The following is a 20480-nucleotide window of genomic DNA, read 5'->3' on the forward strand; positions in this document are numbered from 1 at the left end:
TACTGACTTTTACTGTATCCTTTAATTATAAGCCAGCCTGCCCCATTAGCCTCAACACCTCAATATACAAAGTTACTCCCTCTACAGACATCACTATACAGGCACAAGCACCAACTTGCCTCAGTGCATCACAACTGAGGCATTCACAGTTCTAAACCACAGATGGGTGACTGCTGCTACAGCCAGGTGCTTTAGATGCAGCCTTCTCCCCACTACTTTATATTGGTTCATTAATATAAAATATAAAGCCAGTGAGGTTTCTAAAGCAGGGCTTCTGAAAAGCAGCCCAATTCTGCACTACAGATGAAAATACAAATCTGTATCTGTAAATTTCCAGCCATACTTACAGGACACATCAGAGATACCCGCAGACTGGTTGTAGCAATCTCACTATCAGGATCTGCAGTTAGCTTTTCTTTAACTATTTAAAATAAAGTAGGAAGTTATACACAGACATCATTATTTCAAATGCTAATCCTGATTCACTGGTACATGTACTTTCTTCCAGCCATCTAAAAAAAATTAAGCATCTAGGAAACTAGTTCGTAGCAATATCAAACAACAGCTTCACTACTTATCAGCAATTGGCAAACTGCATCACAACATTATCTGATGCTGTTTGATTGCAGATGCACTAACAGCCACATGGTTAGTAGAGCAAACTCAACCCAACATGTGAAGAGAGAAATGAAACAATTATTGATGAGTAAGGTACGAGTGAAGAGAATTTTAAGGTATTTACCTGCACCTCACAGCCCAGCACAGTAAGGGGTGCTCATGGCATTCCCATAAGGACATTTCAGATGGGATCTCTAGGTGTGCTCCCTACCAGCACAGGGGACCCTCACTTAAAAAAAAAGTGTGATGCCTCAGCAACAGCAAAGTAAACCTGTGACAACCTGGGCACAGACTTTCACCTCAAAATGCTGCAAATCCCTCTGTATTACCAGTTTTAGCTTTAAAGAGACACCAACCACCCTCCAAAAGTACAGACAGGCAAGTTAATGAGACTTACTTAGTGCTCTGGAATGGTCGGGGTTTCTGATACCTTTCAGTTTTAACCTCTGCAAAAGCATAGCTGAAGTGAGCTGACGGACGAGATACACAGACATGGAGTAACTCTAAAAGAGAGTGATTAAAGGTGAAATGTTTACTTCATACAGTACTTCCAGTATGTCAACAGATCACTATTTACACTAGCTGTAGCATACAGTAAAAACAAAAACCTGACTTTTTGCTGGACTGTTATTAAAAGCATTGACAGACAACTTCAAGTCTGTGGAAGACCAATGCTGTGCCAGAATTCTCTGGCCAATCAAATTGAACTGTCTCACTCCAGTGAGACTCTTAGTCTCACAACTAAGAAAAATAATTCCACAACCAAGAGACAACCTTGGCTCTTTTCTTGAAAAGATCAATTAGATAATGACACATCTCATACAGACAGTCTGTAGGAACTTCTTACATTTGTATCCTACATCCTTCCCTTTTCACCAGTGTCAGCGGGGAGTTCAAAGGATCACATGACAGAAGATATATGGTCTTTATGGTGCAAACACTACACCTTCAGTTGGCACACAACTGCCCCAGTTTCTTTGTACCTTTTCTTTAGCCTGTTCTGCACTTCTAAGCCCAGCCTTGTTACACTGTGTTCACTCTGCTGAGCCTGGCCCAGCTCCCTGGCATTTCCTACTCCTCCCTAACTCACACCACTTGCCAGCTTCTTTTGTTCAGTGCTCACTCCCTCTTTGAGGTCACTAATGAAAAGTCTGCAAGCCCCACTGCTGCAGGATAATAATGGTTTCATCTGTATAATGAGCACAGTCCATGACCTTTTATTTCCACTCTCTGCCAGCCACCTTCCTCTGGCTCCTGTACTGCCTGGGTACTGCACAGGCATTTTAGACAACACCTACAGCTCTGCTCTTCCTTTACCACGTAGAGGAAAACCAGCTCTTACCTAGACAAGCAGATAAATTGATCTAATTGCATGTGAAACCACTAAGAAACAAGGATTTTTTTTTTCTTTTTTTTTTTTTTTTTAAAGAACAACCGTCTGTTACCTACAGAGAGGATGCTACAGGCTCAGGTCTGCCCAGCTCTGAGGGGTTTACAAACCCTTCGCTCAGCAGCCCTTCACTATCAACCCAGTCCATGCCAACACCACATGAGCTGCTGACACCCCATGCTGTCCCCCAGGGTCTCACTTTGAGGATGAAAAGCAACGGCTGCTACACAAGTTCTGGCACCAACTTTAAACCAAAGAACTTGCTTCACCTCTCAGGGCAAGAGGGAGGATGTCCAAGCATTCCAAGTCATCTGCTTCTATGAGAATATGCTTTGGCAGTACGGGGGGGAAAGAAAGCAGGAGTCAGCAGGAGAGCCAAGACCACACACAGCACTGGAGTCATCTAAAGATCCTGTGCTTTGATTGGGAAGCAACAACTTAGATCTTTCCCTCCACCTCTGTTTTAGAAAAATCACCCTTTGATGTCAGCACTGCCCTTCATTTATTTTATGAACATCAGCTTTCTCTGGAATTTATTTTTAAAATTTTAATATAAAAGCTTATACTGAAGTCTCACTTTGAAACATGTGGTGCCTTCAGTCCACAGAATTTGATTTTGAAGAACAACTTAAGCAGCAAACTACTTTGGTAACTGAATCCAGAATTTACACAGCCAGTCAGAGATAAAGGAATAAGTAGTTTTTGACTTGCCAAGTGCTGAAAGGGTGTTGCAACAATTATTTAAGCCTAGGATGAAGTCAAAAATTCCTTGCACTCTCCCTTTCTTTCCGTAATAAATCCACAGGGGGATTTACTATTTACACAAAAAGAATTTGCTATTTTTGACATGCATTTCAGGCAAACCCTTAAAGGAAGCTTTCTAATGTGAATCCCATAAGGAAGTCTTTCCATCTGTATGTGAATCTTACATGTGCTACTGAAAACTGCCACAGTTTTAGAGCAAACTTTGCTTCCTGGCACTGATGGTGAGTTCAGCCACCTAACACTAAACACTTGCTGGTGTGTGCCTTGCCAGCCACATCAGGCAGCAGGGGGACAGGAATGCTAGAAGAGGTTATTTAGACAAACTTCCCACCCCCTACAGAACACACAGATTACCTTTCCAATTTCAGAAGCCCAGGAAATGGAAATCTGGTTTGGCACTGCTGATGACAGCCTAACTAGAGATGTGATATTCAAGGGACGACCAGGTCGCTTCTGTTCAATTCCATTTTTTGGTGGAGGAGCATATCCCTGTGGGAAGAAAAGACAATGTGTTACCAAGTCTGCTGACACAGACTTGTTTTAAACAGATCCATGGGAAGCAGGTAAACCTAGAGGCTCTCTAGGCTGGAGACCAAATCCAACATTTATTCTGAGAAATATCAGTCTTTGACAGTCTAACACTGTAAGCTAAGCACAACTATAAGGCATTTTTTGTTTTAAAGGGGTTTTACAGAAGTGCTGAAAAGGTGGAAGAGAACACAGTTTCGGACCAGGCAAGTTCACTGGAAGAGTAGAAGGTTATACTGATGCTTCATCCTTTTTGCCCTGTACCCCACTGGGAGAGAGTGGAACATCACAAGGACACAGCCTTATTGACAAACACAGCATGACATGAAGAGTTAACTCAATGTTTCACACAGAGAAAACACTGATTCTATCTAAGAAACAATGTCTTGTTCCAAGAGCCCCACATCTCCTTGGTACCTGCTTTGCCTTGCATGAACTACACCTGGCCCCATTAGCAACAAGTGTCACCTGTCCTCTGCCAAGGCCCCCGAAGGAGGACTGTACATGGAATATCAGCTGTATGTAAAAGATCACAGAATCACAGAGTGGTTTGGGTTGGAAGAGACCTTAGAGATCATCACATTCCAACTTCTGCACCATGCAGTCAGCCTTATTCCTCTCACCCTGCATCTGTCACGATGAACACAAGCCAGTCTGCAACAGAAACTCTGAGGATCTCTCCCCTGAGGTCACAGACAGCCTTCAGTAACTCACCTCAAACTCATCCCACACCTGAAGGATGCCAACAAGAGACTGCAGCTCTGTCTTGCACAGAACTGACTGACAGACTTCATTTAGTTCAAAACAGTGTTGTTTTATACAAGAAATGCTCCCAGAAAGAATATGTTGGAAAAACATGTATTTCTTTACCCAGAGAAACTCATGCATTCACAGACTAGTGCTTAGGAAAGGAGTCACTTTGAAACATGGTAGGTCTGAAAATAAAAACAGTAATAATAAAAAAAAGAAAAAAGAAAAAAAGAAAAAAGAAAGAGATAAAAACAGCCTCTTCCACCCACTAGACCAGCATACCATAGGATAATCACTGCCTTTAGTGGTGCTCACCACAGATGAGTGACCAGGAACCTCACCACGTGTGCTTTACCCCAGAACACAGAGGCAGCAGACTCATGGGGACTGCTGACAATTTCACATTTAAAAGATGGAATGATTTGCCTTTTCTTTAACCAGACAAAACAGCTACAGCCATTTATAGAGTATACATCCCTATTGCTTTGCTGTAGTAGGCCTTTCTCTACTAATGAGTTTATGTGGATGAATACACCATTCCTGCAATATTTAGGAGGGTATTTTCACCCATACCATACCAGCCAAAATAACCCTGCTGCCTCCAACCTACAGTGAAGCTGCCCTGCTTTCAGAAGAAAAAGAATGCAAATTCCCTTACATTTCCCAATTTTTTTCTTTTTTTAGAGACAGACTCTGCACGTGACTCATTTCAGTGAAGCTTTTGTTGAGGTTTTCTTCCACAGACGTTTTTCTTGAGAACAGATTCACCCTAAAATTCCTACAACAAATTTGAAGCCTTCCCTTCCTATCCTCCAGGAGCTGAGAGCACTCTGCTTGCCTTTCACAACCAGAATGGCCTGTTTAGTCAGGTTGCCAACTCCAGTGGCAAGCAACTGCCAACATTATTTGGACCTTAAGTCTTCCATGCTTCTTCCAAGAACCAAATTATTCAAAGCAGGTATCATCTGCTATAGCCAGGAAATTTATCAACAGAAAGAAGACTGCTCTTCTATCTGGCCATTTCCAACCTGCCCTGCCCTACTGGACTTAGGCCTTTGAAAGGGACCTGCAGTGGCCCATGGAGGTCCCCTGGGACAAAAACAATTTATCTTTTGACTTCCCTACAGGAGACTTCGACAGGAGAAGCCCTCGCTGTAATGCAACATGTATCAAATCCTTGTTACCAGCACAGCAAGCTCTACATTTATTCCTTTTAATTCAGACCCAACACTAAGAGGAGGACACAGATGTAGGAGTACAAAGAAACACTGTGTTAACATGAGCTGGCACAACCTGAACCAGCACTGGTACACTGGTAGCATTTCCATGAAGCTTCTGGTAAGGACTGCAGCCAAGGAGATGACCAAGAATAACATACAGACACCTGAGAGGCAAGAACTGCCACATCAGGGAAAGACAGGTCAGTGCTCACTTATGAACTGTGCAAGCTGGCACCAGAGACCAGTATCACTCATTATTTACCTAACACCAACACTACTGAGATGGACAATGCCGGTCTTTGAGGCAAAGAGGTTATCTTACTCTTCTTGCAACAGAAAGGAACCATGAGAGGATGCAGACAGTGACCACATCAACTAAAAAATGTCTGCAGAAGCACTCAGACTGAGACTGTATTTGTCATTCAGCTCATAGTGAACGAGGAGGGGAAAGGAAGTTGCCAAGACAACAGTGTTTTTTTCACTTTCTCACCTAAAGTTCTGCTAAACAGATGAAAGAATCATCTTATGACACGCAGGAAGAATCTACAGGATTTAGATCCAAAACAAAGCAATAACCCAAGACTACAGTTTCTGCCATGACTGTGACAAGCTACGCACAAAATGGAGAGCACAACACAGCACAGCAGGGTGTAAACTGTATTAACAAGACATTGATGTCCACAAGATAACAACAGACTCAATTCTTTTTGGTTGGTTGCTGCAAGAAATTAAGACAATCTGCCAAAGAAAGGAGAAAATGCTCAAGGTCATCGCAGAGAACGTAAGTGGCACTTGCAAAAAGTACTGACCAGAAAACATAAAAAAGAAACCCTCTTATACCCTGAAGACATAAGTAGGGGGAAGAGAAACTGAAGAGTCTCATTTAAGCTGCATAGAGGCACAAAAAAAAAAAAGGTCATGGCTGCATAAGGGAGGAGGGAGGATACAGGACAACACATCTGACACACCAAAATGGTTACAAGCATTCTGAAAAAGAAGTTTCACACTCTCTCCTGCCAACCAGCATCTTTGCAAACCCAGTGCTGAAAAACACCTCTGTACTATGACTTTTTCCATCTTCTATAGGTTCCAGAACTATTTCTGAGTGGGTTGTGTAAGAGTTTCTCTCTGTTCTCTTGAACAGAGAAACCTATTCCAGAGGTATTTCGAGAATGAGAGTGCTTTTCCCTTTCTGCATATATCCAGGCAGGTGACCCTGCCCATGTACCGCAACATCAGACACCAGTGAAGTGTGACTGCCAACACTGTTCTGTCCCAGTATCAGCAAATGCTGGAAAGCCTAAGAAGTGCCTGTTCATCCCCATAATTAACTCTGCTCTACCCAGAACAGATGCATGGCAATGTACAAGTGGCACACAAGAAGGTGATGCCATTCCCTTGTGACAAGGAAGAACTTAAGCCTATCACAAACTCAGATTGCCCACACAGCAAGAAATACCACCCTCAAATAAACTCAGTCTAAGGACTTATGAGGAGGATTCTCCATGCAGACACTGGTTTGTTCCTCACATATTCTGTTATGTTAACTGCAACAGATGAGGTTCACTATAGGTGGCTACAACACAATTAGTCCATGGGGTGGCTGTAACATGATTAATAGCAGTAATGCCTATCTCACACGGCAAATGTAAAAACCACATGCCTAACATTAGAAGAATTTGACTATTTGACTAATAGCTTGATTATTTTAGAAAGCCAGCATTACAGAGAAACACAACCTCCCCCCCATAAGCCACCAAGAAGCCACAAATGATACAAACACTTACCGGCAATGGAAAAAGCTTCCCATTTACTTTAATACACAAACTATTAGGATAATTATCTTCTTGAGGGCAGCTTGTCTCTGCTAGGCATAACCTGTGTACACAAAAAAGAGAAAGCATCATTTTCAAGTGTCCCCACAAACACTTATGTTACATTAGCCAATTAAGAAGTTTCAAGAGAACACTACAGAAAAGGTACCTTAGCTGAACTTGGACTGTGTAATCTCTCCTGCCTCCAGGCAAGAAGTCCCTGTGACAAAGAGAAGAAAAAAAGAGAAGTACCCATTAAGACAGCAGGACTCATATTCCAGTCATACACAGACAGAACTGGTACACCTGCCCCAGCATCACTAAACTTTGCTCTCATTTTTCTTTTACTGAGCTATGAACAAATCTTACAAGCAACACTTCTGTTTGGCTACTGCTAAGTTATGCAGGACTTCAGTATCGGCATCCTCTATCAAGAGTTTATAGTAGCCATAAAGTTTGATGATGCCAGAGAGGAAAAAGCACCTATGAATTGTTCTGGTTTACACCAACAGGTCTTGCAACAACATGAACCCTGGGACAAACGATAAAAGCAGTCTTCCATTCCTGCAGACAGGAAACATGCAGCGAAGAGAAGCTTTCCACCCCTCTAAACAGGGTAAATTATTTAAAAATCAGTAAGTGTTAACTCTTTAATGGGGTAGGATTTACCCTAAATGCACACAAATTCTATGCACAGTAGTTTCTGAAGAAAACACGACAGAAACTCAGCATAACTTGAGGATTATCACTCTGCATCTACAGAGCATGTGATGAACAAAATGAACAAAAACCCGCACACTGTCTCTTGAAATTTTGCAGAAGTGTACTTACATTATGCCACACTCATTTCTTACCTGGAAATACAGATTTCTCTGACTTGCTGAGGTGTTAAAGCAAAGATAAAAAACTTCTCTTGGAATCGCTGAATACTGCTCTGTACTAGAAAAAGAGAAACACAAAAGAGGTTGAACCACAGTGATTAAAGTCATTGATTAAAGCAGGATCTGCAATTGAGTTTTTCCTGGAATGAGGCATAAGTCATTGAATGTACTCAAATTGTGGTTGAATTGCATGTAACTGTCACAAGGAAAGCAATGGAACAAATCACTCATTCAACTACACTCAGATGGCTCAACATCATGTTACACTTCAGTACTAAAGCAGCTTGGCAAACTGTGTTACAGTCCTTTCTCCCAAGGGAGGAAGGCTCAAACAAACACACAACAAAATATTACACTGGATACCTGACATAGGGAGGACCACAGAGATGCTGGCAACTCCTGTAATGTACTACAGGAAGAGAACATGTACCAGAAGTTATCAACGGGCAGCTGGGAAATTCAGAAACAGCTAAAGGTAACTAAACCTTTGGGGAGGGAGAGAGACACCACAACCCCTAGTGCCAGAGAAGCCAGCTAGACTTTGTGTCTGGAATTACCCATCAGTAGCATCTGGAGAAAAAAATAAATAACTACAACTTTCACATCAGAGTCCAACTTGTCTGTCAGTGATGGGAAGCAGCAAGATTTTAGTATTAAAGGTCAACAGTACGCACGTTTTACTTTTCTACTTTCTTTCAACTTGAAAACTTAAAAATCTTGACCTGAAGTAAAGGTAGACTAGACATGTCCAATTTAAAATAAGCAGCAAGGAGGACATATGCAAAAATAGCACAACTAAACCAGGCATCCTTGTGAGAGCTGGACTGCCTTGGACACTGCAATATTGAGCAGATAATATCTCTATGCCCAGAAAAAACACACAAAAAAGAAGACAAACTTGAAATAGAGCCCAGGTGGAGCAAACACACATCAAGTTCTTCAAACAGTTACAAACAGCTACACTGTGCACATATGCACATACACACCACAGGAGGCACTTGATATTTTAAAATAATACTTGAGTACATGTCAAAAAGACCATAGAAATATTTTGCTATTTAATTAAGTGGGGGTTAAAACCACACACCTACACTTGTGCTCTCATGTTAGTGCAAAACAATACCTACACTCATCCCTTTTAAAAGAATTGCAGTGAAGTGGACTGAACTCTCTCTGGCCTACTTGTTATTTGAATCCTTAATTCCCAAACCCCCAAAAACTGTTTGTTCCATGTCCCAGTTGCCAAGGTCTAGTAACTGGGAACATAAGATATCCACATAAATATAAAAATATTAAATAAAAGATGCCAAATTTGCACGAGTCCATGATTAGAATGATTCTCAGCCAATGTTACCATATCCCTACAACATCTGAAGGGCCCATTATTTGCATATCAATTACTCTTCATATCTGATTTCTATGCTCATCCAGGACATTGTGGCACTGACAGGTTATCTCTGCAAGGGTAATGACAGCACAAGCCAGAGCTGTCCAACACCAAAATAGCTATTGCACCAATACCCACGTAGATATTAAACCCTCCTCTAACAGGGTGTTCCCAACAGACACAGAGAAGTGACAACTGGCACTGTAAATAACATTTCTTAGTAAAGTTTTCTGCTTTAGGTACTGGAGTATGATCAATGATCAGTATATGCCTCACTGAAATATAAGTCACAGACTAAAAGGCTTTATGATCAGTTTCAAAAATAAAATGTTTAATAGGATGCAAACAGCTTATTACTAAATAGTTAGGGAACTTTTTTTGCCTTTTAAAGGTAAGCCACATTGAATTTCAAGACAGAAAATGTAGTTCCAAATAATTAAACATAGAAGACTGAGGCACTTGAGGAAGACAAACTGGGTTTCAGGTTATTTGGAAGACAAAGGTCCACTCCACATTTTAACATCCAGTATGGCAACAACCTTTAGGCGCTCTGAGCTCAACACTGAACATCCCAGCACAAAGTATCTCTTTCAGTGACAGATGTCAGAGCCTGCAGAATTGTTGCAGTGAGATAAGGGTAAAAGAGACAAATGTATTGTTGCAACTTGTAAGTTACTGAGACTCTGAAATCCTTCTCCTATTGACCCCGACAGAACTATTCCTCATCTGTAACAGGCAGAGTTTTCAGGTCCAAATCTTTCAGCCAAAAAGTGGAGGTTCAGACAAGGTGTCAGGGAACATTTTTTTATCAGGAGCATGGTCAAACACCAGAACAGGTTTTTTGGAGAGGCTGTCAGTGCCCCAAGCCTGTCGGTGTTTAAAAGGCACTTGGACAATGCCCTTAAATATTACTCTTCAGCTTTCGGTCAGGCAGCTGGACGACCATTGTAGGTACCTTCAAACTAAACTATCTGGCTCTATTATTTAATATTCAAAAGACAAAGGTCTTTAAATCATATTACATTTACAAAAGAGAGCACTATTTTCTCCGTGAAGCGTAGCTTTGCACTTCTGGGGACAAGTGGTGCAGAGAGGGCAAGCATAAAGACGAGAAAGGAAAGGTGTTGCCACTTCTCCCCAGGAGCAAAAAGCCATTTAAGTCTGGGCTCAGTACTGTCAGAAGCAACACTTATTTCATTAATTAAGCCATCTGCAGAGGTGGTAAACACTTACCTAGACTCGTGGGTTTTATGAGCACATCAAGCACGTCGTAGAAAGGTAAGCTTTTCAGCTGGACATCGGGATGAACGGGTGGGATTGGAGGGGACGGCTGCTGCATCTCAAAGTGAGACTTAGTGTCTTGCAGGAGCACGGACCTGACAGGCGAGGAAGGAGACTGAGGCGTGACCGAAGTGGAAGGGAGTGTGTGAATGCCAGAAACGGCCAGGTCAGGCTCCACAGGAGAGGAGCTACTGTCCAAGTTGAAAGCCGCGGGTTTTATTGCCGATAAATCTGAAAGTCCCTCGATCGTCCTGGGGTACCGTCGCCTATAGAGTTCTCGGATTTTGATCTGAACTGCCGGGCTGCAGCCACTTTTCACTAAGTGCAGAGCCCTCATCAGGAGGTCATGTTTGCGCCCACTTTTGTTACGTCCAGCAAACCCCAGCAACACTTGCAGCTCAGAAACACGAAAACTTGATACCATATTCTAGAGAGGAGAGAGAGATAAGCACAGGTGAGCCAAGAGTGCCCCAAGGAGGCCTTTTCAAGGAGCATGATGAAGCATCTACTTTCCATCATCGCACCTTAGGTACCACCCACACCCTGACAAAACAAAAGAGCACATCTGGTTTAAAATGAAGAAACAAAGTGTCCAGGATGCAGGTTGAGTTTGGCTGAGTTAATAACTTCAAAGGCTTGTTTCCACACTGAAACAATACTAACAAAGCTTTAATGCAACTCATGCAGCGTTACCTTAAACTCACAGGCAGAAGCACATTCTGTAACACAAAGTAACTGGCTCACTTCAAAGAACAAGCAAACAACAACAACAACAAAATCAGATTAATCAGTACTGTGACCTGTCTTCCAACACATTTTAAGCACTTCCTTACTTTATTTCTCAATTTCTGCATAGGTTGTTGTGAAATTCCCTTTATTTTGGACAGAGTGTTAAAGGCAGCCATGAACAGAGACAGGCACATCAGGTTTCACTGGTGAAAGGATGGCACAGCAAGGCAGAGTTTTTAAAAAGTCACATTATATCTTACTGTATAAAGTCTATATACATCATACAATAGACACAGACTGTTTAGCCAACAATATTGATTCTTCAAATGTCACAAAAATCTTCCTGGCCTTTTCGTATCACATTCTGGCAACATGTGACACAAAGATCTCTTCAAAGAAAATAATACCATTCACTCGGTTATCGAAGTTACTTGTGGAAGACTTTGAGGATTGAACTATGGTGTTTTGACTTTGCCTTCCCTAATCCTTACTACACAGAGTTTACACGCATGTGTTCTAACATAGATCTGATCTCAACTGACGTTATAACACAACTACGGCTCAACTGTGGAGTCAGTCACCAAAAAACTCAAAACTTCCCCTGTGCCCCGGCTGCTTGGTCCCTCTCCCTCCCCTTAACATTGTGAAAATTGTTTTGACAATTTGAGTAAGACCACCAAATTGTGTCAGATGAAAACTGAACTTAGAACCACAGAATCATTAAGGTGGGAAAATCTCTCTAAGATCAGAGTCCAACCATTCCCCAGCACTGCCAAGGCCACCATTAACCCATGTGCCCAAGTGCCACATCCACAGAGTGTTTATATTTCTCCAGGGATGGGGACTCCATCACTGCCTTGGGCACCCTCTGCCAAGGCTGGACATCTGTTTCCATGAAGAAATTTTCCCAGATATCCAATCTAAACACCATTGCCACTCCCAATGCAACTTGAGGCCGTTTCCTCTCATCCTGTCCCTTGTTCCCTGGCAGCAGAGCCCAATCCACCCCTGGCTCCCCTCTCCTGTCAGGGAGTTGCAGAGCCAGAAGGTCCCCTCTGAGCCTCCTTTTCTCCAGGATGAGCCCCCCCAGCTCCCTCAGCCGCTCCTGCTGCTCCAGACCCTTCCCCAGCTCCGTTCCCTTCCCTGCACACGCTCCAGCCCCTCAATGTCTCTCTTGTCTGAGGGCCCAGAACTGCCCCAGCACTGGAGGTGCCTCAGCAGTGGCAGCACAGGGAGGGCACTGCCCTGGCCCTGCTGCCACACCACGGCTGGGACAGCCCCGGGCCATTGGCCTCTTGCCCCCCTGGGCACACCTGGGCTCGTGTCCAGCCGCTGTCAGTGGCCGTTTCTTGTGCCATTAAAAGACAGCAGGAATAAGTAGCCAGGACCTGACTTTTCAAGGCCACATTATTTGTGCACATCAAAACAGCCATCTAAAAATACTATGGTAGTACTCTCATCAGGCACACCCTTTCTTCATGGTTGAGGAGACACAAATTCAGACAACGAATTTCAACATTTCCAGGCAGCCTGTTTGGATATACTCATGCTTCTATCAAGCAGATATTTAGATCAGAGCTAACACAGCAGCCTTGAAACAAGTATTCCCCTCAACACCCCGTCTAGAAATGCACCACAGACACAGGAGGCAGAGAAAACAGTCACATTTGGCATTGAGCAGCTCACCCAAACTTCTGAAGAGCTCAACAGCAGATGTCACCTTAATTTCATTCCAGTAACTTCTTTCAACAGGAAAATAATATAATACCAGAGGAGATGGAAACAGAATTCCATGGAGTTTGCAAACTGCTGGAGAAGTTTAGTTTCCACCTGGCATTCCCCTTCTACTTTTCCTTACTCTCAGTCAAACAGGGTGAGGAAAAAGTGTTTCAGCATTCATAAAAAATGGTTTGAAGCACTATAATAGTGCTTTACAGTTATGACACATGAAAGAGGAGCTGTGTTAAAATACTGATATTCATGAATTTACTGAGAACTTGATGTTGCATGCTTCTGTAGACGGTTGCAGAAGTCTGATAGCAACTCCAGCTCCTTTATTTCAGAAGCAGGCAGTATGATTCTGGATTCCATAATAAGAATGCAAATGAGCAAAATAATCCCTTACACAGATTAAGGAAACAGCATGCATTGCAAAATACCATCTATTACCCTGCCTGCTGCCTTCTGTGCATTCCTGCAAGTTAATCAAGGTGAAATGTGCAGTCAGTCACACCTCAGAACAGCTAACATTTCACAGGGAAATTCCACAAACTAGCACTTCACTACACGATGGATTTCATTTTATTAGAAGACACAGGCTGGCTTCAATACCATGGTCAGAAAAATTGTAAATTAACACCCACATTAGAGGTGCCTGGGAGTATAAGAAAATACACATAGTTTTGTCCATTTCAGGTTTTTGAAATAAGTCTTGCAAGGGTAAGGTTTACTGTAAGTATTTAAACACTGGCTTTTACAACATTTCCCCCCTAAAGCTGATTCTACATTCACTTTAAGGCAACAACCACCACGTAAATGAAAACCCCTCATCTGATCAACAAATTCTGCCTGATAAATCTGAAATAAAAGAGGTGAGAATGTGCAAACCTCATGAAGTTCAACAAGGCCAAGTTCAAGGTGCTGCACCTGGGTGGGGGCAATCCCAAGCACAAACAGAGCATGGGCAGAGAATGCTGCTCAGCCAGGTGATGCTCTATAGAGACCTTAGAGCTCCTTCCAGTGTCTAAACAGGCTCCAAGAGAGGTGAAGAAGGACTTGGGACAAGGGGAATGGCTTCCCATTGCCAGAAGGCACTGTTAGATTGGATATCAGGAAGGAATTCTTGGCTGAAAGGGTGGTGAGGCCCTGGCACAGGTTGCCCAGAGAAGCTGTGGCTGCCCCTGGATCCCTGGAAGTGTTCAAGGCCAGGCTGGACAGGGCTTGGAGCAACTTGGGATAGTGGAAGGTGTCCCTGCTGTGGAGGAGGGAGTGGAAATGGATGGCCTTTGAATGTCCCTTCCAACCCAAACATTTCTATGATTCTGTACGCATTTTACCTTCTTACTCCATTTACAGACACAAAACGGACACTCTTATCATCAACACAGTTTTATGGACACAACATACATTTTGGAGCATTTATAATTACGGTGTAAGGCAGGTATTGCTTCCAACAAACCCTACCAAGTTATTTTCTTTTGAGGTTCCAGCAGTATTGCAGAAGACTGCAGCCTAGTTATTAACATGCTTTTCACATCACTCAATTAAGATTAGACATTCAAGTTGTGTCGTGTAAATGCCATCACTTTTCTCTTAAGAGAAGTTCTTTACAGCTGCACAGCCCAATAAAAAAGCCTTTTTAACACAGAAGACCAAAGCTATTTTAGTTTTAATGTTTCGCCATGAACACAAAGAGTAGTTTGACAGAACTCTAAAGAAGGAAATCAGACTACATAATTCAAGCACTTTTATATTCCAGAAACATTTTTTCCCCCTGAAATTCATACTTGAAGGTCATATGAAGTTTCTTATTACTAAACTTTAGCAACCATGATTAATCAGCAGAAATACTGTTCCAAAGCATTAAGCCGTAGGTGTATCTATGTATCCTCTCTATGAAAAAAAAAAGGCAGCTAAGGCCTTGCAGGCATGAGGCAGACTGCTACCTTCTCTTCCAAAGAAATACCTAGAGCCTTCCCAAAACAGGCCATGAATTATTATCAAACGTATGTTGAACATTTAGAAAAGCTCCAGGCTAACAGATTCATCCCATAGGCACTCCAGTTTACAAATAGGATGAACGGGAACATCAAAAACATGTCTTCAGACAATTTTTTTTTAACTAGTGGTACCTCTTCTTTTGAGTGATGAAAGGGCAGCCCTGCAGCCAGCCTGAAACCCAGTTCCCTTTCCCCTCCATACCTCCTATACTATTTCTGGCAAGCAACTCAGGTGAGTTGCTAATAATTATCTGTTAATTTCAAAGGTATTTAGGTATCTAATTCCCAGAAGGAGACTATCAATACTTATGGATATCCATCACAGTGCCCTGGGAAACATGGATCACAGCTCCAACCTAAACCTGAAGAGGAGGAGATAAAAGAAAAAGGGTCACCTCTGCCACAAAGTTTACACTGGGGCATTCGCTAAACCCTTTGAGGCACCTTGGAATGAGGGTTGAGAATGAATGAGGACACCGAGCAAAAACACAAACAAGTTTAAAGGGAAAAATAAAAAACAAACAACATAAGGTTACCTTAGGAAAAAATGAACCAACCATTCCTAAACCTAAAACTGAGACAGAGCGCTGTTGTCCTCAGACAAAGAAACTCAGTTCTTCCCATTATATTTTTACAAGCGAGCTCCTCAGCTGCACCCCAGCCGTGTTAGTGCTGGAAGAAGCCTCGGTGTAGGAAATTCTCTGGCGATTGCAGCACATTTCCCGCTCCTGGTCGCACCAACATCAGCTCAGCCCTCAGACCTTCCTCTCAACTAAAGCCCAGCTCACAGCGGTTCCTATTTAACCCGATTTTATTCCTTCTGTAGCAAAGTCTAGGTCGGGGGGACAAGGTGGGGGGTTGGCGTGCCCGGGGAATTCCCAGGAAGAATTCCACTTTTGCAGGTGCGGATGCTGCAGAAGGAACAACCTCCTCCTTCCGAACAAAGATACCCGCGGATTGCTCAGGAAACGGGAGGAAAAATATAAACTGTGCAGTCAGCTTTTTGTGTACACACCTTAAAAAATGAAAGGTCACACACACACACAAATCTGCTACAGCACAACATGAAAGACACTGAACTGGAGATAAAACAGGTCTGAAAAGCCAACACCGCGCTCCGCAGGCACAGCTTTCCCGGTGGGAAAGCAGTCCACGGATTCCCACAGATTCCACAACTATCAGCATTTTCAGCAACCCGGGGGTTATTCATCGCCTTCCCTTCGGCTCCCGGCAGACGCCATGCGAGCCCCGGGGCCGCACGGCAGGGCCGAGGCGGCTCTAAAATGTCGGGAGGCGCGGGGAGAACCCCCCCGGCGGCGGTGGCAGCAGCAGCACAGCCCGCACGGCGGAGATGGAGAGCCGGGCACCGAGAGGGAGGGTCCCCTCGGGCAGACCCCGCCGCCCCCCGGGGACGCCGGGGCGGCTTCGCTCCCTCCGTCCTTCCCCAGGGAAGCCGCGGACCCCCCCCACGCCGACATCTTGTCCCGCCGCCGCCTCTCGCCCCCTCCTTCCCCCTCACCCGCAGCTCCTCGAAATCCGCCATTTTCTACCCGCCGCCGCCGGACGCCGCCGCCACCATCATCGTGCACCCGGTGCGCGCCCCCGGCACGTGACGGGGAGGGCGGGCCGGCGGCGAGGAGGGAGGGACGCGGGGGGACCCGCGGGGAAACCGGCCCGCTGCGGTACCGGGAACCCTGGGGGGAAACCGGCCCCCTGCGGTACAAACACAGCGGCAACCATGAGGGGAGACAGGGCCGGCGTGCCACAGACACACCGGGAACCGTGAGGGGAATCGGCCCGCTGGGGCGCAGACACACCTGCCAGTGCCGGCCCTGACTCCGCGGGGCTCCTGCGGCAGCTGCGGGGTGGCAGGAAATCCAGCCGTTCATAGACGTGATCCCGGTGGGATCACAGAATTGTTAAGGTTGGAAGGGACCTCTGGAGATCATCCAGTCCACACCCTCCCGCCCGCCAAAGTAGGGTCACCAGGAGCAGGTCACACGGGAAGGCATCCAGGTGGGTTTGGAATGTCTCCCGAGAGGGAGACTCCACGCCCACCCTGGGCAGCTGTTCCACTGCTCTGCCACCCTCAACATGAAGAAGTTATTCCTTGTGTTGAGGTGAAGCTTCCTGTGTTGTAGTTTACGGCCACTGCTCCACATCCTGTCGCTGAGCGCCACTGAAAAGAGTCTGGCACCGTGCTCTGACACCCACCTTTGAGATGTTTATGTGCATTACTTATGCCCTCTCAGTTTTCTAGACTAAACAGGTGCAGCTCCTGCAGTTACTCTCTGCTCATCAGAGGAGACTCGTAATCATCTCTGCGCCCTTCACTGGACTCTCTCCAGTCTTTCTTGTACTGAGGAGCCCAGAAATGGACACACCTGCCGTGCTCCCTTCCCCTCCAGGATTAACACTCAGCTCTTCAACAGAATTGTTCTGTTACAAAAAGAAAAACAGCAAATCACAGAAATAATAAATAAAAAATAACCCGGTATTGCGATTGAAGTGGATTAAATGGAAAGGTTATGATTTTACAGCTTTCTCAGTTTATCCACCCAATCAAGAGCACTCTCTCATAATTTGTGTTATAATGATGATGCAGCACGTTTTATTAATAAAAAATGAAGGGAAAATGTCACCAGCAGTAAGCTTCAAAAACTGGATAATGGGTTTCCCGCTGCAAGGGAAATGTTGAGACATTTACAGAAAAATAAACATCGAGGTGCAGCTGAGAATATTGTTTTCAAAAGCAGCCAAAGATCATTATCTAGTCACAATAATTACCTAGTCACAATATTCAGTTTCGTTGGCAACTGGGCCGTTAAACCAAACAACCAATTTATTGCAATAAAAAATAGCAAAGACTTGGCCAACAAACAGGCAAGCAGCCAAACCAACCCCAACAAGAAAATGAAGAGACACTGGAAGAGAAAGGAGGTCTGAAATGCAAGACATATTTGGTCATATGAACCAAAAGGCAGCTGTTTCAGCACAATTGACAGATTCAAAGCAGTGACTACAACAGTAACTAGCAGGTCAAGGGGCCAGGCTGCTCTGCTGGGGGGGATGCTGGCAGACAATTTTGGGAACAAATAGCTGAGCTTTTCTAGAGGATACTGATCTCTACCATACACACCAGCTATGGACACTTAATACTGCTACAAGACCTGGACACCAGGAAACTCAATAATTACCATTACTAGTGGTAATTTTGCAATAGCTTTCTGAAGCAGGCTTTCCTTTTTATTTACTGTCAGCTACTCTAAAATAAACCTTTAGCTGTGCTAAAGTTTTTGACCATAGGTACAGATATTTAGTCCTCTGCATAAACTGGTTCTGTGCTTGGTCGTAGGACACCCATATCCTTGAAGGTTTAAACATATGGACTTTAGTAATTTCAAGACCCTTTTGTTAGTCAAAACCAAGAATTCACAGGCTAATAAGACATGCCATCTGCCACACCGTTGTACAAGTTCAACTCCCAAGTCCATCAAATGCTTGTTTTTCCCTGCAATTCAATACTAGACTAAAGGGGCAAGCTGTAGGTTAGGCTCTCTGAGATCATTAAACCAGACCAGAGCTTTCTCGTCCTTTTTGCACATCCTCACAGGTTCCTTCCTGCAAGGACACTGGGAGAGACAACAATGTTCAAGGTCACATCCGAGTCAGGCATTTCTTTTCTCGTGTACATTCACCTCTCACTTCATAACCACATCTTTCAATATTCCCATTAATCCCATCCTCGATATCTGCTGGGATAAGAGCTAACAATATGGTTTATGTTTTAACACCTCACATGCATAAGGGAATAAGAGTTTACATAGTAGCTTATCCTAATTTTTTTCTTAGAGTTCCTTCATTGTATTTTGTTTTCTTCCACCTTTTCCTCGCAACCCTTCTGTTACACATCTCTGGAGCCTTTATCCTCAAAAAAAACCCCAAACAAACAAAACAAAAACAAAAAACAACAACAACAAAAAAGAAAAACACGAACCAAAAAAACCACCCAACACCAAATAAAACAACTATACTTTTGGTCCTCAAGTTTTTTCTTAGGTCCCTACTTCACAAAAGCATAGGCCACAGTCATACCCTCTCCCATTCCATTATCTCCACACTGAAATTTCTGTCAAATCTCCCTCTTCTGCTTTTACAGTAACAAGAATCAGTCTCCCCTCTTGCTCTGCTTCTTCAAAAATCCTACTCTTTTATCAAAATTCCTCACACAGATCAACTCTAGGCTTGCACTCCCCAGTTACCAGACCATCTTACCAAAATTTCAACCACTCCAACATTTTCCTTTCCTCCAAACTTTTAAGAAACCTACCTCAAGTCTCTGACATCCTTCCAGGTTCTGATGCTTCTTCTTGCACTGACTCTTCCGATACCACCTGCTTCCCCTCCTCCTTCTCCTCTGGTGACGTGTTGCTGCAGCTTCTAAACCATTCTGCAGGCTCTCCCGTTTTGGGCCTGCAGGGCAGGCCCCAGCACTCTTCTCATCAGCAGCCATCCAAGGAGCAGGAAACCTGCCCTTCCCCAAGGCATTCAGTTCACAACCCCATCTGACAGGTTATCACAGGAGTTTTTTATATTTTTTTTCCCCAATAGGCTATAATTGGGGCAAGAAGGCAGCCTATAGGTGCTAAGCATCCCGCCCCCTAAACTGAGGCTTATTAGGGAAAAACAATCCATCTGTTTTCAACTTTTTCTAGTAATCTTTCTAGCACTATGAATGGTATGTCAACACAAGCACTGTCTGTTCCCCCAGCTGTGTTAACTACTGAAAGACATCTGAGCATCCAAACAAACCCTCCCAGCCTTCCACAAACTCTGCAGACAGTTAAAAATAAAAAGTTAAAAAAAAACCCCCAAAACAACAAACCAAAATGAATCAAAACCATCAGTCTACAGCTGTTCTCAGCCATGCAGCAATTACTCTTATCTACATTATACCTCCTCAAACTCCTCCTGTGCTTCTGAACCAGCTGCTGATAGACAATGGAGCGCGCACTGCAAGCAGGGTTGGGAGTCTGGGGTGACTGACTGGAAAGTAGATTTGTTCTGTGTGTGCTATGTCTAAAGGAAAGAACTTTATTAGGTCAGCCTTAGGCTTCTCCCTCATCTCTCCTGTCCCATAGTCATTTACTTTAAGGTAACACATGTTACTTTAAGGTAACACTAAAAGTGGATGGCGAAAATATTTAAAGTCGTGGTCAGTGTGTACAACCCTCTTTTGTGAGGTCTAGAGCTGTCAAAGCACAGATTAAATACATGTTTTGCTTGCCCATCCTAAGGTGATACACCTATATTTTGGTTATAAGTCCAACAGGAAAATATTTAAATTTTGCTATAAAGTTGTTTACTTGAACATTATTATTTTTATTTAATTATGTCT

General features: G+C 43.7%; 1 protein-coding gene across 12 annotated transcripts in view; it reads right to left on the reverse strand.

Annotated features, from left to right (window-relative positions):
* PIAS2 (protein inhibitor of activated STAT 2) overlaps positions 1 to 19975 on the reverse strand; it is a 28791-nt gene extending 8816 nt beyond the window's left edge. For 3 of the 12 annotated variants that reach the window (XR_003529784.1, XR_003529782.1, XR_003529783.1), the window contains exons 1-8: positions 19413 to 19968; positions 10587 to 11061; positions 7940 to 8024; positions 7255 to 7305; positions 7059 to 7149; positions 3128 to 3262; positions 1016 to 1121; positions 348 to 421 (exon numbers count right to left, since the gene is read on the reverse strand). Coding sequence is in view for 6 of the 12 variants with exons in the window: in XM_027656144.1 (XP_027511945.1) it covers positions 348 to 421; positions 1016 to 1121; positions 3128 to 3262; positions 7059 to 7149; positions 7255 to 7305; positions 7940 to 8024; positions 10587 to 11061; positions 19413 to 19595 (1200 nt within the window). In the remaining 6 variants the exon portion in view is untranslated. Of the gene's footprint in view, positions 1 to 347; positions 422 to 1015; positions 1122 to 3127; positions 3263 to 7058; positions 7150 to 7254; positions 7306 to 7939; positions 8025 to 10586; positions 11062 to 16601; positions 16711 to 19412 lie in introns of those variants that run through there. The other 9 variants (XM_027656148.1, XM_027656147.1, XM_027656150.1 and 6 more) reach the window with 6 other exon arrangements.
* Between the last annotated feature and the right edge of the window lie 505 nt (positions 19976 to 20480).

The sequence above is a fragment of the Corapipo altera genome, unplaced genomic scaffold, assembly GCF_003945725.1.
Source record: "Corapipo altera isolate COAL_440 unplaced genomic scaffold, ASM394572v1 61553, whole genome shotgun sequence".
NCBI classification, from domain to species: domain Eukaryota; kingdom Metazoa; phylum Chordata; class Aves; order Passeriformes; family Pipridae; genus Corapipo; species Corapipo altera.